This window comes from Cuculus canorus, chromosome 5 (genome assembly GCF_017976375.1).
Source record: "Cuculus canorus isolate bCucCan1 chromosome 5, bCucCan1.pri, whole genome shotgun sequence".
In the NCBI taxonomy this organism is placed as follows: domain Eukaryota; kingdom Metazoa; phylum Chordata; class Aves; order Cuculiformes; family Cuculidae; genus Cuculus; species Cuculus canorus.
Genome location: NC_071405.1, coordinates 23,012,201 through 23,030,670, shown reverse-complemented (window position 1 = coordinate 23,030,670; position 18,470 = coordinate 23,012,201). Strand labels below are relative to the sequence as shown.

The following is an 18,470-nucleotide window of genomic DNA, read 5'->3' as shown; positions in this document are numbered from 1 at the left end:
ATACTGAAATTATGTAAATAACGAGTGCACGATCTGGTGATTGGTTGTGTTCATACAAAAAACTTAATCCACTAATTACAATCATGCCAGTACCATACATAAATTGTTTGGCAGTATCCGGAAATAACAGTAACCAACTTATTTTACCCTTGAGGTCAATTGCTGTCAAAAGCAAAATCTTTTTGCATAACTTTTCCCCCCAACACTTCATTATTCTGTGTTAATAGTTGTTTATGCAAGCAATGCTTGCTTTGCTTTTTTCAGAGTGCAGTGATACCAAAACCAATGCTTCCTACTACAGGAAATTGTAGGATTTTCCTTGTTTCAGTCTGATTAATGCATTTTCTCCAAAAGTTTTTTTCCCCGCATAAACTATACTGGAGAATGATGTTCAAGACTGCCTCTGAAGTTCACAATATCAGAGACCACACTACCACATAAATGCCTTAATAAATGTCGAGTGAGATACAAGAGTTCTTTACAGCCAGAAACCAATCTTAATAATGAGATCCTAGGAGACTGCAATTACACAGTGATGGTAGGTAAACATTTCTACAATGTCATAAGATGAGTAAATATTCATTTGGGAGAACATCACTAATCAACAGAAATGAAACATTATGTGACCATCCATGAATATTATCTAGGAAAGATATATTATTCATCAGAAAAATACTTTTAAGGACTTTTAGCATACAGGCACTTTACAGACAGAAACTTGTGATTTCTCCTCTGGAAAAGAAGAAATTTCACACAGGAAGAAGTCTGAATGCTTTCTGATCATAGACAAACTGCTGTAGATTACATTTTTGTACTAACATGTTCACCACAGAGAACAAGCAGTAAAAAGCAGGAAAAAGAAACTTGCATCTCCCCACTATCAGGCAGTAGATCTAAATAAGACAAAAACCCAATCTAAACAAAAAAGGGAAGCTTTTTTCTTAAATATAATGCATAACTAAGTTGCAGGACTCACTACTATATGGTTCTGCAGGTGTCTAAAAAGCAGCAAGGTAGTTCAATAAGGAACTTGATGTGTTAAGAGATTAAACAGAGTTGTGGCTACAAACCAATGTGATCCGGACACCATTTTCCTGCTGGAAAGTCTTTAAAATAAATTATAGGGAACATACACTAAAGAGCGATCACATGCATGCTGTTTATTGCGCTAATCCCCATGGCATCTGCTACAACTGCTGTAAGACTAAACTACATGCTAGATGGACCTTAGTTACCCTGAAATTATTTCACGTCTCCCAAACTTCTGCTTCACAAACTACAATATGACAGACTGAGAGAGTCAAGGTTGTTGAGCCTGGAGAAGAGAAAGCTCTGAGGAGACCTTACAGTGACCTTTCAGTACCTGAAGAGGGCTACAAGAAAGCTGGGGAGGGACTTTTTATAAAGGCCTGTAGTGATAGGACGAGGGGGAAGGGCTGTAAATTGGAGAGGGGCATATTTAGACTAGACATAAGGAGGAAATTATTCACTGTGAATGGGGTGAGGCACTGGCACAGGTTGCCCAGGGAAGTTGTGGCTGCCCCATCCCTGGAGGTGTTCAAGGCCAGGTTGGGTGGGGCCTTGGGCAGCCTGGTCTGGTGAGAGGTGTCCCTGCTCATGGCAGGGGGGCTGGAATTAGATGATCTTTAAGGTCCCTTACAACTCAAACCATTCTATGATTCTATGAATATTTTTTTTGGGTCAAATCTGTCTTCCATGTACCGAGACTGCTGCCGCATAGGTTTGGAAGATTTATCCTTCAACTTTTGAACAGTTTTTTATGAAAATGTTCTTAGATTTATATTGGTGATTTTCAAAGACACGTTTAAACTTGTTCTCAAAGCAGGAAGTTTGAAAAGAGACAGCCACGTGGCTTTGGCAAATGTATTTCAGGGAAAGAGCAAGACCAGCAATCACTTCAACATTAAGAATTGTTTTTTCAAATTACAACCCTTACACTTCACTTCAATGTGAACAGCTTAGTTTTAAAAAAACACGAAAGAGACGGCTTCATCACCCTGTTCAATAACATTCAGTATACATTACAATTTTAAAATATTGCCATTCAATAACATGACAAACATCACATCAATACCAAAATCCATATTTGCTGAGTAGGAAAACAGACTGTTTCTACATTAGAAAATACCTCGTGCAATTCCTCTTGCTAATAGCTTTCTAACCTGTAAACGCAGAACATCACAAGATTATCCAGTCACATTTGTATTCATCAATATTTGCAGATTCTCAGCATATCCCAGGATTTGTACTTGAACTACGAACTTACAAATGCTGAAGGCAAGAAAAGGACTCCAAGTTCATAAGAACGGATCATCAGTTGGGTGCCATTTCTCTCCAGAGCTCCCCAAGCTGCTTTAGATAGATTAGCACTGGAAAGAGAAAAAAAGCATCTCAGTCAGGCATAATCCTTGTCACAGAAAATGCTTCTGCACCACAGCTGTAGTAATGCACTACTAGGTGGAAAATCTCATATCAACATGAACAGTCTTTTTCTAAGAAGTGATTTGGGCATTATTCCTTATTGCTATTTTTACAGTGAAGTGGGAGCAGCAGAAACAATGCCTATAAAGGCATTTACACAACACCTGGATAACAATACTTCCTACTTGTGGCCTATAGAACTACAAGACAAACCTGGCTGTTTGAAACTTAATCACAGGATCATAGAATGGTTTGGGTTAGAAGGGACCTTAAAGATCATCCAGTTCCAAGCCCCCTGCCATGGGCAGGGACATTTCCACCACACTAGGCTGCTCAAGGCCCCACTGAACCAGGTTTTGATGACCTACAGGGATGGGGCACCCTTGACTTCTCTGGGCAACTGAAGTGGCAGGGCGTGATCAACAGGTCTGAAATGACATGTATGTCCCATGGATGATTCGTATTCCATTGCTATGTGCATAGCTCAGTCTGTAACTTTCCACACTGCTATCATCAATAGAGTTGTACCATTCTATTTCTAATACATAAATGTGTGAGAAAATGTTTCATTATCAGTAGAACTGTGCTGTGTGAAAGAGAGAGGAGCTGGACAGGAATGCTGTGTTTCTACAGCCCCTAACTTAAAGAAATATCCAGCAGCTTCCTCCTGCCCTCTCCTGGGACCTTGGACACGTTCTAGGAGAAGAAGGGGCGCAGTAAGCAGCTGAGCCAGACTGCTTTTTGATCATCTTTGTGGCTCTCCTCTGGACTCGCTTTAACAGACCCACGTCCTTCCTGTGTTGAGGACACCAGAACCGAACACCATACTCCAGGTGAGATCTCACAAGGGTGAGTAGAGGGGCAGACAGAATCACCTCCCTTGACCTGCCACTCACACTTCTTTCGATGCAACCCAGGATACTTTCTAGGCTGAAAGTACACATTGTCAGCTCTCGTTGAGCTTTTCATACACCAGCACCCCTAAGTCCTCCTCTTCAAGGCTGCTCCCAATGCATTCTCCACCTAGCCTGTAATTGTGCTTGGGACTGCCCCAATCCAGATGCAGGACCCTGCACTTGGCCTTGTTGAACTTCATGAAGTTAACACAGGCCCACCTCTCAAGCCTCTCGAGCCTCTGGATGGCATCCCTTCCCTCCAGTTTGTCAACCATACCACACAGTTTGGTGTCATCAGCAAACTTGCTGAGGGTGCACTCAATCCCACTGTCCATGTCTCTGACAAAGATGTGAAACAACACTAGTGGCAATACTGACCCCTAAGGAATACTACTCATCACTGTTCTCCACCTGGACATCAAGCCATTGACCACAACTTGTTGAGTGCAACCATCCAGACAATTCCTTATCTACAGAGTTGTCCATTCATCAAATCCGTATCTCTCCAATTTAGGGACCAGAATGTCATGCAGGACAGTGTCAAGTGCTCTGCACAAGTCCAAGTAGATTATATCAGTTATTTTTCCCTTACCTACCAATGCTGTAGCTCTGCTGTAAAAGGACAACAAATTTGTCAGGCATGACTTGCCCTTAGTGAAGTCATGTTGGCTGTCACCAATCACCTCCTTGTTTTCCATGTGCCTCAGCAGAGTTTCCCAGAGGATCTGCTCCATGATTTTCCCTGGCACAGAGGTGAGACTGACCAGCCTTTTTTAAAAATGGACATTACATCTCTCCTTTTCCAGTCAGTAGGGACTTCACTGGACTGCCAAGACTTCTCAAACATGACGGATAATGGCTTAGCAACTTTGTCCACCAGTTCCCTCAGGACGCACAGATGCATTTCATCACATCCCATGGACTTGTGCATCTACAAGTTCCTTAGATGATTTCACACCTGATTCTCTCCTACAGTGGGTGGTTCTTCAATCTCCCAGTCCCTGCCTTTGTCTTCTGTGCCTTACGTGGTATGGCTTGAGTCCTTACCAGTGAAGGGCAAAGCAAAAAAATCATTGAGTACCTTAGACTTCTCCATATCCAGGGTAACCAGGTCTCCCATTTCCTTCTGGAGAGGGTCCACATTCTCCCTAGTCTTCCTTTTATCACCGACATACCCATAGAAGCTTTCTTGATGTCCTTCACATCCTTGGACAGATTTTATTCTACCTGGGCTTTTAGTTTTTCTAACCTGATCCCTGGCTGCTTGGACAATTTCTCCCCTCACAATCTACCTGTTCTTGCTTTCACCCTATATAGGCTTCCTTTTTCAGTTTCATTTTGCACAGGAGTTCCTTGTTCATCCATGCAGGTCTCCTGGCATTTTTGCCCAACTTCCTCTTTGTTGAGATGCACGTTTCAGAAAGGAACTTGGTATTTTTAAATAGCTTCAATTTCATGACTTAAGAAGAATGAAGGCTAGTTCAATTATGACTAGTTACATTATAAAACATTTTGTATAGCATATTTCTACAAGTGTTAAACACTCTTCTCCTAGCATTTTGTTATTCTGATATATTTATGAAAACAAGTATTTATTGAAGAGGTATTTTTGTTTTAATGTGCTATTCAGCACCATGCTGGCTGTATTTAATCCTTTATCAATATCTGCTATGATGTTTATCAAATTGGGAGTCAAAATAAATGCAATTCTGTTGTTAAAATCTACTTCTACAGCAAAAAGCAAAGCTTAAACATTACATTTTAATTGAAGACATATTGGATGTTTTCTGATAGTAGCAAATAGTGAAATAGAAGCAAAAATAGAAGCAACCATGAATTTCTGTAGTAGATGAGCTCAGTATCATATTTGAATGAGTTAAATCCTTTAAAAAGTACCTTAATCACTACTAATATTGCAGGCAACAGTACCAGTGAGTGATGAAATTTAAGGAACTAGAATATAATGAGGAAAAAATAATAAAGTAATTGAGCATCTAAAAGTAAGGATACAAAGATCATGATCTTTGGCGTATAGGGCTACACAAAAATCAGTTTTGGCAAAACTGAAACATAACTGTATTTTTTGTTCACAGTAAGACATTCTCTCTTCATGTCAAGAAATTTCTTCCTCCCTTTTCTAGCTTTTTTAACAATCAAAAAATAGAAATACAAAGCTAGGCTTAAAGCTAGATTGTTGAACAACTCATTCTGACGAAAGGTTAGATTGCAAGTACTAGGCATCTATATATTTTGTAATGATAAGGCAACACAAGGATAAATTTAGATTTAACTCCTATCTATTTTGTGCAAATCAACACATTCATATACAGCATGTGCTAAAGAAACTTGATCCAAGGTGTAAAAATATTTATCACTTCAGTTGATGTTGAACCCTGAAATTGGCAGTTACAACCCTCACAAGATTTTCATGTCGTTGTCAACAGTTCCAGACAAGAATTTCAACTTGCAGCACCAAAAAGGGGCAATGCAATGAAGAAACATTAATTATGGACAAAAATTCATATTACTACTTCTGGTATTATGAGGGATATTGCAGTGACTCACTTGGGCCTGAGATTGACAAGAGTTTTCTATATTACTTTTTCTTCATGAAGTGAGAGGTGTATGGGTTAGTTGTTTACCTTGTCACTAAGAACCATGCAATCTTCTTGAAGTCAGGAGAAGGTCTCATGTATGTCTTAATGTGAGGCATAGCATGACTTCGACCTGAGACTTCTGCTGACCATTTGCTACAAAAAGAAGAAGTTCTTTTTACCACACAGATTCATTTTGAGGTCTAAAAAATACTCAGCATACTTAAGCACCATGTTTTCAGTAATGCTATCTTACACTTGTCCCATTTGGTACTTGTTTCCCCTACAAAAAGGCAGAAAATACTTTGACTAAATTTTTAATCCTGAAATCCAACCTAACTAGAAGCCAGAAGGGTAGGATTTTTTTTCATTTACATACCAGACAGATTTCTCCTCTATCAGGCTCTCCTAACAAGTTTTTTCCATTCCTTCACTCCAGCTAGCACTCAAGAAACTAACTCCAAACTTCCAGCTACTATTTTTTCTTTGAAGACTATCAATGGTTATGCTTTTAAGCAAAAGAGCTTGGCACCAAATTAAATCTCACCAATTCCCCAAGCTTATTACAATTTATTATGCATGAAGTAGAGGCAGGGAGCTACTAACAGACTGTTGGCACCACCCTTCCTGTTCCCTTTTCTGTGCTCCTAAGCCACAGAGAAATTTGAAGGCTTGAGAGTAGAGGTCTATACAGGCATATATAAAAAAACCCTAGTTTAAAGCAACAAGCCATTGCTAGGGTAAGTCGGCATCAACATTACAGAATTAAACCGTAAGCAAGCAGTAAATATTTGTACATAACTGAGGGCATGTAATCATGGTATTTGGAAGGGCCTTTAACTCATAGCTTTTAGTCCTTACTCTAAATTAGGAAGAAGGCTTCCAAATACACCTTTTTGTTCATTTTTTTTTTTCGTTGGTGTTTTCTTGGGGGTTTCTTTGTTTTTTTTTGTTTTTTTTTTTTTTTTAAAGTAATTATTTCACTGAAAAACTCGGCTATTAGGAAAGACATTATTAGCAAAGAAGTATTTAAGAAATATTTTCCCTTCAGTCTAAATGTCAGCTTATCTCCAGACTGCATAATGGAATGATAAATGGAAAGAACTGGAAGGGTTTCAGATGGATATATCTCATTTAATCAGTTCTTAATACAAATAAATTTCAACTTTACCATGGAACTTTCTTGGTATATTAAAAAAAAAAAAAAAAGGCAAAACAGATTACAAGAAGTCTAAAGTAAAATACAAGTGCAGTTGCTTTGCACAGCAAGTATATGAGCATATATATATCAATATAATAATTTTAGGCTACTTCTAGTCAAATTGGCTTTAACACATTCTAAGCTGTAAACTTTTTATCAGAATGCAGCTGGCAGAGAATGTGCACAGGATTGATCTCATGTTGCAGTAAACTTCAGGCATATTCAGTGTCAGAGATAAATATGGTAAGTTAAATGAAACTAGCTTTAAGAAATTTTGTGAGGCAAAACCACAGCTTGAAGTAGTTATTGTTGTTTCAACAGTTAGAGGTCCTGGTACCATGTAAACTAAAAGCTCTCGTGTGGTGAGAGGAAAAGGAGTTACACAAGTGCATATTATCAGAATTTGAACAGCAAAAGATGAAAGCTTTTTTTGATAGATTTTTTTATCTTTTACACTCCTAGGACTAGAACTCTTTATCACTAACACAACTTAACTCTGACTTTAGACCACTAATCCTGACATTTTGCCAATAACCTGCTGCTACATCCTCCTTTCCAGTCTTTTGTGGCATTTCAGTCAGCAGCTTTTCTTTTTAATCTTCACATTAAAGGCTGTGTAATTAAGTGCACTGAATTAAAGAGGTAATCTACTTTCAAGCTCTTGAAATGCAACAGCTTTTGCCCCTTCTAAGCCTTCCAATTTTCAAATTCACATAATTTGGGATTTTTTGGGAAAGAAGGAGGGAAAAAAATGTTCTCTACCACAAATAAGGTAACTTTTGCAATGCAGAAGACACTTTGCACTCACTCTGCACAAATATGAATGCTTACAAGTCATTGCTTTTACATGTACTTCACTTGCAAAATTTCAGAAGTATTATTTGTTTTACTCTGCAATGAACTTTTGAGTCTCAAAAGGAGACTACACTGCAATCACAGTGCATTTGGCTGGAAGACATACAGCAAGTGTTGATTGCCACCAACATGTGATACTTCTGACACAAATGAGGTAAAGAGGCAGCCACAGGCCCCATTACAAGTGGAGGTAATGAGACAGGGAAGCCAGATATCCCCAACATCCTGGAAATTTATCTGTGCAGACACACTCAACCCATAAGCAGAGCCAGGAACGGTTTCTTCCTACTCTACCATCTCTTTCATGACTTAGTTCTTATTTCAAATAGCAAATGTGTTTTCCCTCTCAAGATACTAGCAACTAGGCTTGAGCGTAGTTTAAACAACTCATGCCATTAGTCTCAACCATAAGAGACCAGGAGGTCCTCTGTGTAAATCCTCCATATAGCTCATCTTTCACAATGTTGGGATAACACCGTGGTTCCTCTAACTGAGAGGAATGATGATTATTCTTCAAAACTCTACAGGCCTACACAACACAAAGCTCTAATAGAACTACAAATATGGGCTTGTTAACAGTGAGTCCAACAAGCTGTTGTCAAACCAATTTCTTCCATTCTCTGAAAATAAGAATTTGACAAGGAACCTGCAGAAACACATTGCATGCGGTATTAGAAGTCAATCAACTAAAAGATGCATTAAAATACATTTTATGTACTGTCAAAGATGATCAACTATTCCAAAAGCAGCAATTAACAGAAACCATTAAGCATGGCAAATCTCTTCTTATCAATGAGTAATAATGAATACTGGAAGAAAAAAAACCAGCAACCTTCACAGAAAAAAATGAGCAAATCTCACCACTTACACAGTAGCTAATCTAAGAAAGCAGTCTACTCATCATCTGCTGTGATCAGAGAAAAAGAAATCAATATTAACTTTAGTTATCTTATTCTTTTGAGAAATTGCTTTACGAAATTTGAGAAATTACAATTCAGGCATGCATTACTGGTTACTTAAATACACTGAACTGTCAGAAAAGATAGAAAAGCAGCCACAGGCATTATAAGAACTGTATGTCTGGGGCAGAGTTTCTACCTGTTTGGGTGAGACTATATGAAACCATTTTTCAACTCCATTAATTTCTCCCTACTTGTAAGAAGGAACCATTCCTTCTCCTCTACTGTAAATACTTTATACTTATCTTCTTTCATCTCTGGTAGGATCCCTAATTCATTGCTGGTTTTGTATTATTTTCCAGTTAGGTAAAGAAACTCTTCTAATCCTTCTACAACCCAAAGCTTTGCCTTATGGCAACTCTTTAAAATAGCTCATCTTGTATTAAAACTCAATTGAAACAGGACCTACCACTTTCTGTATCTCTCTGGTTACCACAGATAAGAAGCTGCTGTATGTCATCTGCTCTATGGTAACAGCTCACACGCAGGTCCTCCTCAAGGGCTACTGTCTTTTATCACTGTTGGGTAAGAATCTGCACCTGGGTAGTCACTACACATCAATTATACAAGGCCACTCATCACCTCCAACCAATTCAACAGATGAATTTACATCGACCCTTTTGTAGCCAGAATAGGACTCCAATACACCCAATGAGACAGTTCTGTGGGTGTTTTCTCATTAAACAAGAATAAAACTATGAATGGTCTCATTATCAGGTAATGTTCTGTGCACTAAATAAGAGACCAACTGAAAAAAGGTTACATTTTTCTTTCAGTGAGATTCTCATGAGGTATATGCCTACAGAAACTGAATTACAAATACCCCCAACCTTATGACCGCCTCACTTTTTTTGAATCATGACTGAATAATCTTGAAGTCTTGAAGGTGTTCATAGTTCTCCTCCTTTGCTGAATGTGCTCAGAGGGCACACTTGAAAGGCAGGAGAGACAAAGCCTCACATGCTTGCTGTTCCAGTTCCATTCCTTTGGAAAAGTTTCTGGTGAAAGGAATGAGGAGCTATGGTCTTATAAGAGGTTACCAGATCTAATTTTTTTTTTAATCTGTGCAAAACAACTTTTCCCATTGTTCTCAAAACATGTTTAAGTTTTTAAAGATACAGCCCGAGGGAGACATCTGGCATAGAATGTGTTAGACTGTTAGAATTTGGCAATATTAGTAGCAAGTGAAAATAGAAGTTCTTAATGGAAAACATCAGGCATCTTTACCAAAAGATAGCATTACCACAAGAGACAGAATTTTTGCAGGACTGCAGCACTCAAACAAACCAAAAAAAGCGTTCCTAACCCTGTTGTGGCTCAGTTGATATCCTGTTATACCAAGGCATAAGTGGGAAAGAGAAATACAATGACAAAAAAAAAGGAGTAACATTATTCCATTTCCAAAAAGGAAAGCTTAAATAGAAGTTGACAGAATCAAAAATTTAGTAATGTTCTCCATTAGCAATGTTCTCCATTAGCAATGTTTAGTAATGTTCTCCCATATCAATTTTACAGGTAAAAAGCAGTTTTGACTACGTTTTGGAGATAAGACCACCATATAAGGAACTAAAGGCTTTGCTTTTAAAGAGTTTAAGAATATCATGCTTCTGACCATTTCCCCTTAATTTGCTTTTAATACTCAAACATTAGAGCACTCTAGGTTTAAACATACAGTATAAGAAGGAAAGAAAAACCACCACCAAACAAGTGAGTTTTACTTACTGAAAATAGGAATGCAACCACAGCTGTTTCTGTGCTGTTTGTATACTATATGGAAGTGAGCCACCAGCTTAAGAAAAAAAGAGAATACATACATTTGTTACTTGAAAAACACTGTAAAAACAGCATGCATCTTGTGGAAAAAGTTATTTGTACTATCCTCATGACTTATTTTCAGAAAATGTTACATAGTGTGCTTTTTTTCATTCTTAAAGTTTAGCAAGTTCCTGAGCATTATGTGGCAGATCTACACTATGAAAAAGAGCAACAGTATGTAGGCTATAGAATTAAGTCCTCTTAGAAGATAAACATTTATGGGTAATTTTTTTAATCATGATACCACTTGATCTCAACAGATTAGAATCACTCCCCACACAAGCTAGAGGGAATAAAATAAGCAGCTTTCAGAATAAAAATACCAAACAACAAATCACCAAGCGACATTAAAGAACAAGAACTTCTCTGAGGAAATTATATTTGTATTGACTTGGTCTTTTGCTAATACATGTTGTAATTTGTTGAAAAGAATTTAACAATCAGCCATGGAAATTTGAATTGTATTAGAGTTGCGTATTAAAAGTATGATGCAAAACCTACTGCATTCAACCTGTCCCTCTCGGTGCCCAGAAGACACTATCTAAGGATCTGCTGCAAAAGCTTTACTACTCTCAGGTATGCACTAACTGCAGGAGTCCACAGAGCTGTTCATTTGCCCAAATACGGAGTTATGCAATTCACCAAATTGTTTCACTATACGAAAGTAGTGACAGTAAGGATTCACCATGCAGACTGCACCTCTGACTTTTAAGAGTATTCATTTTGCTAAACAGATACTGTAGTCAACCAGATGTATTTCAAAAGACTCTTAACTTACTTGTTGGAACCATAGATACCTATAAACCCATTGGCTGCAGTTTCTCTGTATGTCAAAGCACTTCTCATTTTAGAGGAAAGGCAGAGATGAAAGCATTCCTGCTAGTTCTGTGTTCAAATTCCATCAATTGTTAGAAGGTCTCCTCTTTCATACTACATAGGAGCATTGTTACCCATCCAGCTTGGAACTGGAACGCATGTTTATGGATTCAGCAATGCTAAAGAATCACTGAGCTGTTGAAGTATGACACCATCTAGTATAACTCCCTGCTCAAAGCAGGGTAGAACAGGGCACATTGCTCAGTGCAGTGTACTGTCAGGTTTTGACCATCTCCAACACTGGAGACTTCACCACCTCTGAATAACCCGTTCCAGTTAAACATCAGAAAACATTTTTTCTGTAAGGGTACGCTAGAATCTCCTGTATCTCAATTTATATTCATTGCCTCTTGTTCTTTCACTGGCCACCATGGGAAGAATCTACCTCTATTTTTCATCCTCCTATTTATACACCTTGATAAGAAAGTTCTGTTCTTATCAAGGTGTATAAATATTCTCCAGGTTGAATAATTATCCATCTCTCTCTGCCTCTCCTTGTATGACAGATGCTCTCAATCCCTTATCAGTCTTTGTGGCCTTTTGCTGGACTCTGTTCAATATGTGCACATCTGTTTGATACTGGGAAGGCAACAACTGGACACAGCACTTCAGATATGGTCTCAACAGCTCTAAAGAGAGAACAGGTCACCTCTCTCAGCCTGCTGACAACGTGCTTCCTAATGCAGACCAGGATGCTGTCAGCCTTTTAGCCACAAGAGTGCATTGCTGGTTCAGCTTAGTGACCAGGTCTTTTCTGCAAAGCTGCTTTCCTCCCAGTCAACCCCCAATTTGTACTGATGTTTGGGATTGTTCTTGTCCCAGTGTGGTACCTTGCATTGCCCTCTGCTGAACTGCGTGAGGTTCCCATCAGCCCATTTCTCCAGCCTGTACAGTCCCCCTGAATAGCTGGACAATCATCTGATACATCAACCACTCCTCCCAAGTTTGTATCATCTGCAAAGTCACTGAGAGTGTACTCTGCCCCACTATCCAGGTCATTAATGAAAATATCAAACACACGGCCCCAGTATCAATGCTTGGCACACACCACCACTAGTGGCTGACCTCCAGTTGGTCTTCATGCCATTGATCACAACCATCAAGGCCTGGCAGCTCAGCCAGTTTCCAATCCACCTCACTGTCCACTCATCCAGTCTGTACTTCAACAGCTCAACTTGTTTTAGGAGATAGCACTGGAAGCCTTAAAGTAAAGGTAAACAACATCCAGTGCACTCCTCCCATCAAGCCAGTCATCTCACTGTAGAAGGACATCCGGCTAATTAAGCATAATTTCTCCTTTATAAATCCATGTTGACTGCTCCCAATCACCTTCTTATCCACCATATATTTGGAAGTAGTTTCCAGAACGCTTTTATCATTTTCCCAGGGTTGACAGGCCTATAGTTCTCAAATGCTCCTTCTTACACTTCCTGAAGGCAGGAGAGTTCCTTTCTTTCAGTCCTCATGAATCATTTCCAATTGCCTTGACCTTTTGAAGGCTAATCAACAACAGCCTCGCACTGACATGAGCCAGCTCCCTTAAGCATACATGGATATAACCCACATAAAATCTTGCTTTTTAGAAACAGAAGCTTCACTGCATCAGAACACTACAGTACCACTTCCTCTTCCAGGCTGCCTGAGGCCAAGCTTTCTATACAAATATGCTGACTTCATAAACACAAACATGGGAAGACTGAATAGTGCAAATGCATTCTGCAATATTAAAACAATGACTAATGAGTAGTGAAATGTCTTATTCTCTATTGTATTTAATGTGCAGGATGACCCTGCAAAGAAAATACAAGGAAAACTTGGCACACTTAAAACCTGAATTTTCTGCCAAAATGAAAGCATGACTGGAGTTAGAACAGCAGGCAAGAGCCGTTTTTTCCTACACAGTGACATATGAACAGACTTAAACATTATATACCAATGCCCACAAAGCTTCTTCTATTCAATCATAATAGGAGTCAGTGCTACAGTAACAGTAATAACGGGATTCTACTGCCACTTATTCTACCAAGTTCTCAGCAAGATGACAACTTCAAGTCCATTCAACAGCAACCACTGAAGTTACTTTGCAGTACATTATGACCACAAAAAGCTAACAGGTTATCTGCTTACCGGGATAGCCTTCCAGACTTTGTCTCACATTGTTCACAGTAGGATAAACCTTCATGGAGGGGGCAAAAAAAAAAAAAAAAGAGTAACTTTAATAATGCAGCTCTAAAAGTGACACAAGATGTCACTTTTAAAACAAAAATCACCTTAAAGAAAACCTGCTTGAAAAAACATTAAAAGCTTCATTTTTCAGAATGAATAAAATAACACTGCAACTTAAAATTAGAAACATGCCAGTAACAAAGATATTTTTTACCTGTGTTGCAGAGCTTAGCAAAATCAGCTAGCAAGAACTCAAACAATGCCACTTCAACAGCAGTCAAAGTAAACTCTTAATATCACTTTAAGAGATTTTTAGACTTGTATCTCAAGCATATAGGGATAATTAGTACATGCTAAGGGCATCGTTCTACAACATTTTGCCCTTCATTTGACAAGCTCCTGCCATAAATTTGTTTCTGCTCCTTCCCTTAATGGTGGTAATAACCTAAAATAACCAGATCAGAAAATTTGGTTTAGGTATTAATCACTCAGGTTTCAGTTACCTCTCAACAGCAGAAACATCTGCATCTACAAAATTAAACGGAAGATAAGCTATAGAATGAGAATGTAATTTTTATTAGATTACATATAATTCAGAGGCATGCAGATAGAGATCACAGCACATTTTTATGGCATACCATACATGAGTAAATGTCACCAAGTGGTATCGTTATGATTTCAGGATGAAAACTGCATTAATGTCTTCCAAAAGTTAAAAGCAAACCAATGACTATAGTTTTAAGCAACCAATGAATAAATAAAGGTCATTAGCATCTAAAAGACATACCAAATGAATCGGAACATCACATTTATGAAGACCTCTAACACTGCTGCCTGCAGCCACCAGGCTCTCCTGGAACTCTGAGAACAGCCATTTGGACTCATCAGCTCCCATTGAACCAATGCTTGAGAACTGTCCAACAATAGGCCAGGATTCCTGTGCTGGTATTAACGAAGCATGCTCTTTCAAAAGCTAGTGAGGGAAATTAAAACATTGTTAGAATTCAAGAGGCAAATAAAACCTTACTTAGGGGGTTGATATCTCTTCTGATATAATAAAACCTCTATCATTCACTACTGACAACAAAAGAGATTAACTCATACGATCTATTTAACTTCATAATAAAAAAAGTCACAGAATTGTTTAATTCAGCAAAGACCGTTAAAATTGTTGAGCCCAACTGTTAGCCTAACACTGCCAAGCCTACCGATAACCATATCTTGAAGTGCTACACCTACATATCCTTTAAGCACCTTCAGGGATGGTGACTCAACTACTTTCCTGGGCAGTCTGTTTCAATGCCTGACAACCCTTTCAGTGAAGAAATTTTTCCTAATATCCAACCAAAACGTCCCCTGGCACAGCTTGAGGCCATTTCCTCTCATTCTATTACTTGTTACTTGAAAGGAGAGACCAACACTCACCTAACTAAAACGTCCTTTCAGGTAGCGGTGAAGAGTAATAAGGTCTCACTGCTCCACCTCCTTTTCTCCAGGCTGAACAACCCCTGTTCTCTCAGCTGCTCCTCGTAAGACTTGTGCTTCAGACCCTTCACCAGCTTTGTTGCCCTTCTCTGGACACACTCCCACAACTCAGTATTTTTCTTGCAGTGAGGGCCCCAAAATCAAACACAGTATTTGAGATGCAGCCTCACCAGTGCTGAGTACAGGGGCACCATTGCCTTTCCAGTCCTGCTGGCCACACAGTTTCTGATACAAACCAGGATGCTATTGGCCACCTTGGCACACTGCTGGCTTACATTCAGCCAGCAGACTCACTCTCAAGCAGATCAAGGCTCCCGCACAACTTGGTGTCATTTACTAACTTACTGAGAGTGCAAAATTCCCTCGTCCAGATCATCGATAAAGATATTAAACAGAACTGGCCCAACACTGAGCCGTAGGTAACATCACTTGTGACTGGCTGCCAACTGGATTTAACTCCATTCACCACAACTCTTTGGGCCCAGCCATTCAGCCAGTTTTTTTACCTAAAGAATATTACACCTGTCCAAGACATAAATCCCTAGTTTCTCCAGAAGAACACTGAGGGAAACTGTATCCATGATTTTACTAAAGTCTAGGTAGACAACATCCACAGCCTTTCCCTCATCTACTAAGCAGGTCACCTGGGCACAGAAGATTAGGTTAGTTAGGCAAAATCTGCCTTTCCTAAACCCATGCTGACTGGGCCTGATCACCTAGTTATCCTGCAAATGTCTGTAAGTCATCAGGCTCTCCAAATAAAGCCACTGTTCCTCCAAGAGAAGAACATCAAAAGTTTTATTCAAAAGCACCAAAGCCAACCATTAAGTAACAGATAAAAAGAATGCTAGCAGCTCTTCCTAAAAACATGAAACATTAATTTACTGTGACTTCTGAAGCTAAACAACTAAATCTTTTTCTATTTGGTGGTTGGCGTCCACAAAATTCCTATCATATCCTAAACCCCTGCTACAATAGAAGCCAGAATAAGAGGGGGAAAAAGAACAATTGAAAAGAAAAATGAAATAATCCTTTTAAAGGAGTTCTTTAGCTGCGAATGGAATTTAAAGTCACATGAAAAACAGATGGATATAGGCACATACAATTTAGTATGTAGTAGCTACCCTTCCCCCCATTTAGAGAGGGCATCTAAGTAAATAGCTTCAGTCAGTGTGGTGTCACCAGGTCTAACTACATTGGCACTAATAATCTTTTTAATCACTCAAATATTTGCCACAAGACCATCTTTATCCTTTATAGGCTTTTTTTTGTTTGTGTGTTTGGTTTTTTTTGTTTGGCTGCTTTGGTTTTTTTTTTCCGGTTTGCATTTTTTTGTTTGGCTGAGGAGGGGGGGTTGTCTGTGGTGTTTTTTTTTTTCCATTCAGTGTCTTACTAAGGGAAAAAAACCATGTAGACGACATACATCAAAAAGGGCAACCTCCTTATGAGGAAGGAAGGGAAGGTTTAATTTTGTGTTGAAAAGCAATGTGATAAATAGAAACTTCGTAAGTCACTGAAGTTTGCCATGGACAACATTGGAATTCTATGTAAAAATCACAACAGAATTTGAAATAATGCCACTTCAGGAGATGCAGACTGAAATTTCTCCTATTACAAGAGGCATTTAACACATGACATGAAATACCTTACCTGATTCTAAATAAATACTGAAAAAAAGGGGCCCTATGAACTCGAGATACACAATCCTGTATGAAGATTTACCATTATGGCTTATCTAAATAATGTGGGAGGGTAAATAATACAGGCATTGTTGAGGTAAAAAAACCCAAAAAACCCACATTCCTAATCATTCAGCTGATTACAAAGTTAGGGTAGTAGAACAAAACTAACACTTGATGGAATTGATGACCTCAGCTATGATCAAACTGCTTTTTAATTTGATTTTTTCTGCCAGGTCATTAGAGAAAAAGAAACTGTAATAGCCCTTAAAATTTAGGTAAATAAAACAAGCCTGTTCCCTATGTTCAGGTAAGTCTCTAGCAACACATCTTTCCTCAAAGACTGCCTTTGAAAAAGGCTATATTTAGTTTCCAGTCACAGAAGATTGGATTTTGATAGTGTCACACTTGTTAGAAACACCAACAGCAGGTAGGAAGTCATTTAGTGATGATGTCTCCTCAGGTATCTGTAAGCACATGACAATTTAGACCACAAGCTGACCACGGTAATAATGCCCAGGAATATCGCGTGCAAAGTCTGCACTGTCATAAGTTGCAATGACATTAGCAAAAAAAGGCAACAGCTTTAGTACCTTTCTGAGCCTAAGATGACCCCACTTTTCTTTATCACTACCTTGATATCGTCCGGGGGTAGAACCAAGCAGATACACTCTACAGAAAGGAAAAAAAAACAAAACACTAAGTTATTTGCAGCTCTGGAGTGTTTTGGTTTGTAAAGTAGTAAGGCACTTGAGTAAAACCTATCAGCAAGGTTGAACATTGAAATGCAACCAGAAATATTTAATCTTTCACACTCAAAATTTGCAATATAAAGAAAAGTGGATTTTAAGCTGCATAATTTATTATTAGCATCCTATATGGCTGTCATGCACCACTAGGCTGTTCTATAGCATAGACAGGAGATGCATTTATTTCTGCGTACAAAAATGCAGAGTGCAGATGATGTTATCAAGTTACTGCTGATGCACCTTTTTTTCATTTCTTTAAAAGGTATGTTTATAAAACTAGAAGTTGGTTCATTCAACAAATTGCATAAAGTTATGCAATTTGCATATGCTTGGACACAAGTCTAAAACACTTGGACACTTAAGTCTAAAACAAGGTATACTTACAAAATAAACCCATTGTCTAGTAGATCCAAACAAATATGTTTACTTTCTTTGAAAAAAGCAAGTTAGTGTAACACAAAATACCATATACCTTGTCTCTGATAAATCATGTTCCTGAATCAGATCTGTCCATTCCTTAAGCGCGGGAGAATTGTAAGCCGTTAAGTAACTTATTAGGTCAGATTTAAAATGAGTTTCAGATTCACCAGCAGAACCAGTTGTTCCCTTAGGTAGCCTTGGATATAAAGGGCTTAGCCATATTCTTAAAAAAAAAAAAAAAAAAAAAAAAAAAAGCCATAGAAACAAGGACACCACACAATGAAACATGGATTTAGTAAGTGATTAAAACACACCTGAAGGTCCTAAATGACT

General features: G+C 38.5%; 1 protein-coding gene across 1 annotated transcript in view; it reads right to left on the bottom strand.

Annotated features, from left to right (window-relative positions):
- TDP1 (tyrosyl-DNA phosphodiesterase 1) overlaps positions 1 to 18,470 on the bottom strand; it is a 56,268-nt gene that overhangs the window by 25,251 nt on the left and 12,547 nt on the right. The window contains exons 8-14 of the mRNA XM_054067971.1: positions 18,190 to 18,360; positions 17,562 to 17,640; positions 14,592 to 14,777; positions 13,766 to 13,814; positions 10,670 to 10,736; positions 5,981 to 6,088; positions 2,288 to 2,390 (exon numbers count right to left, since the gene is read on the bottom strand). Coding sequence (XP_053923946.1) covers positions 2,288 to 2,390; positions 5,981 to 6,088; positions 10,670 to 10,736; positions 13,766 to 13,814; positions 14,592 to 14,777; positions 17,562 to 17,640; positions 18,190 to 18,360 — 763 coding nt within the window. The remainder of the gene's footprint in view (positions 1 to 2,287; positions 2,391 to 5,980; positions 6,089 to 10,669; positions 10,737 to 13,765; positions 13,815 to 14,591; positions 14,778 to 17,561; positions 17,641 to 18,189; positions 18,361 to 18,470) is intronic.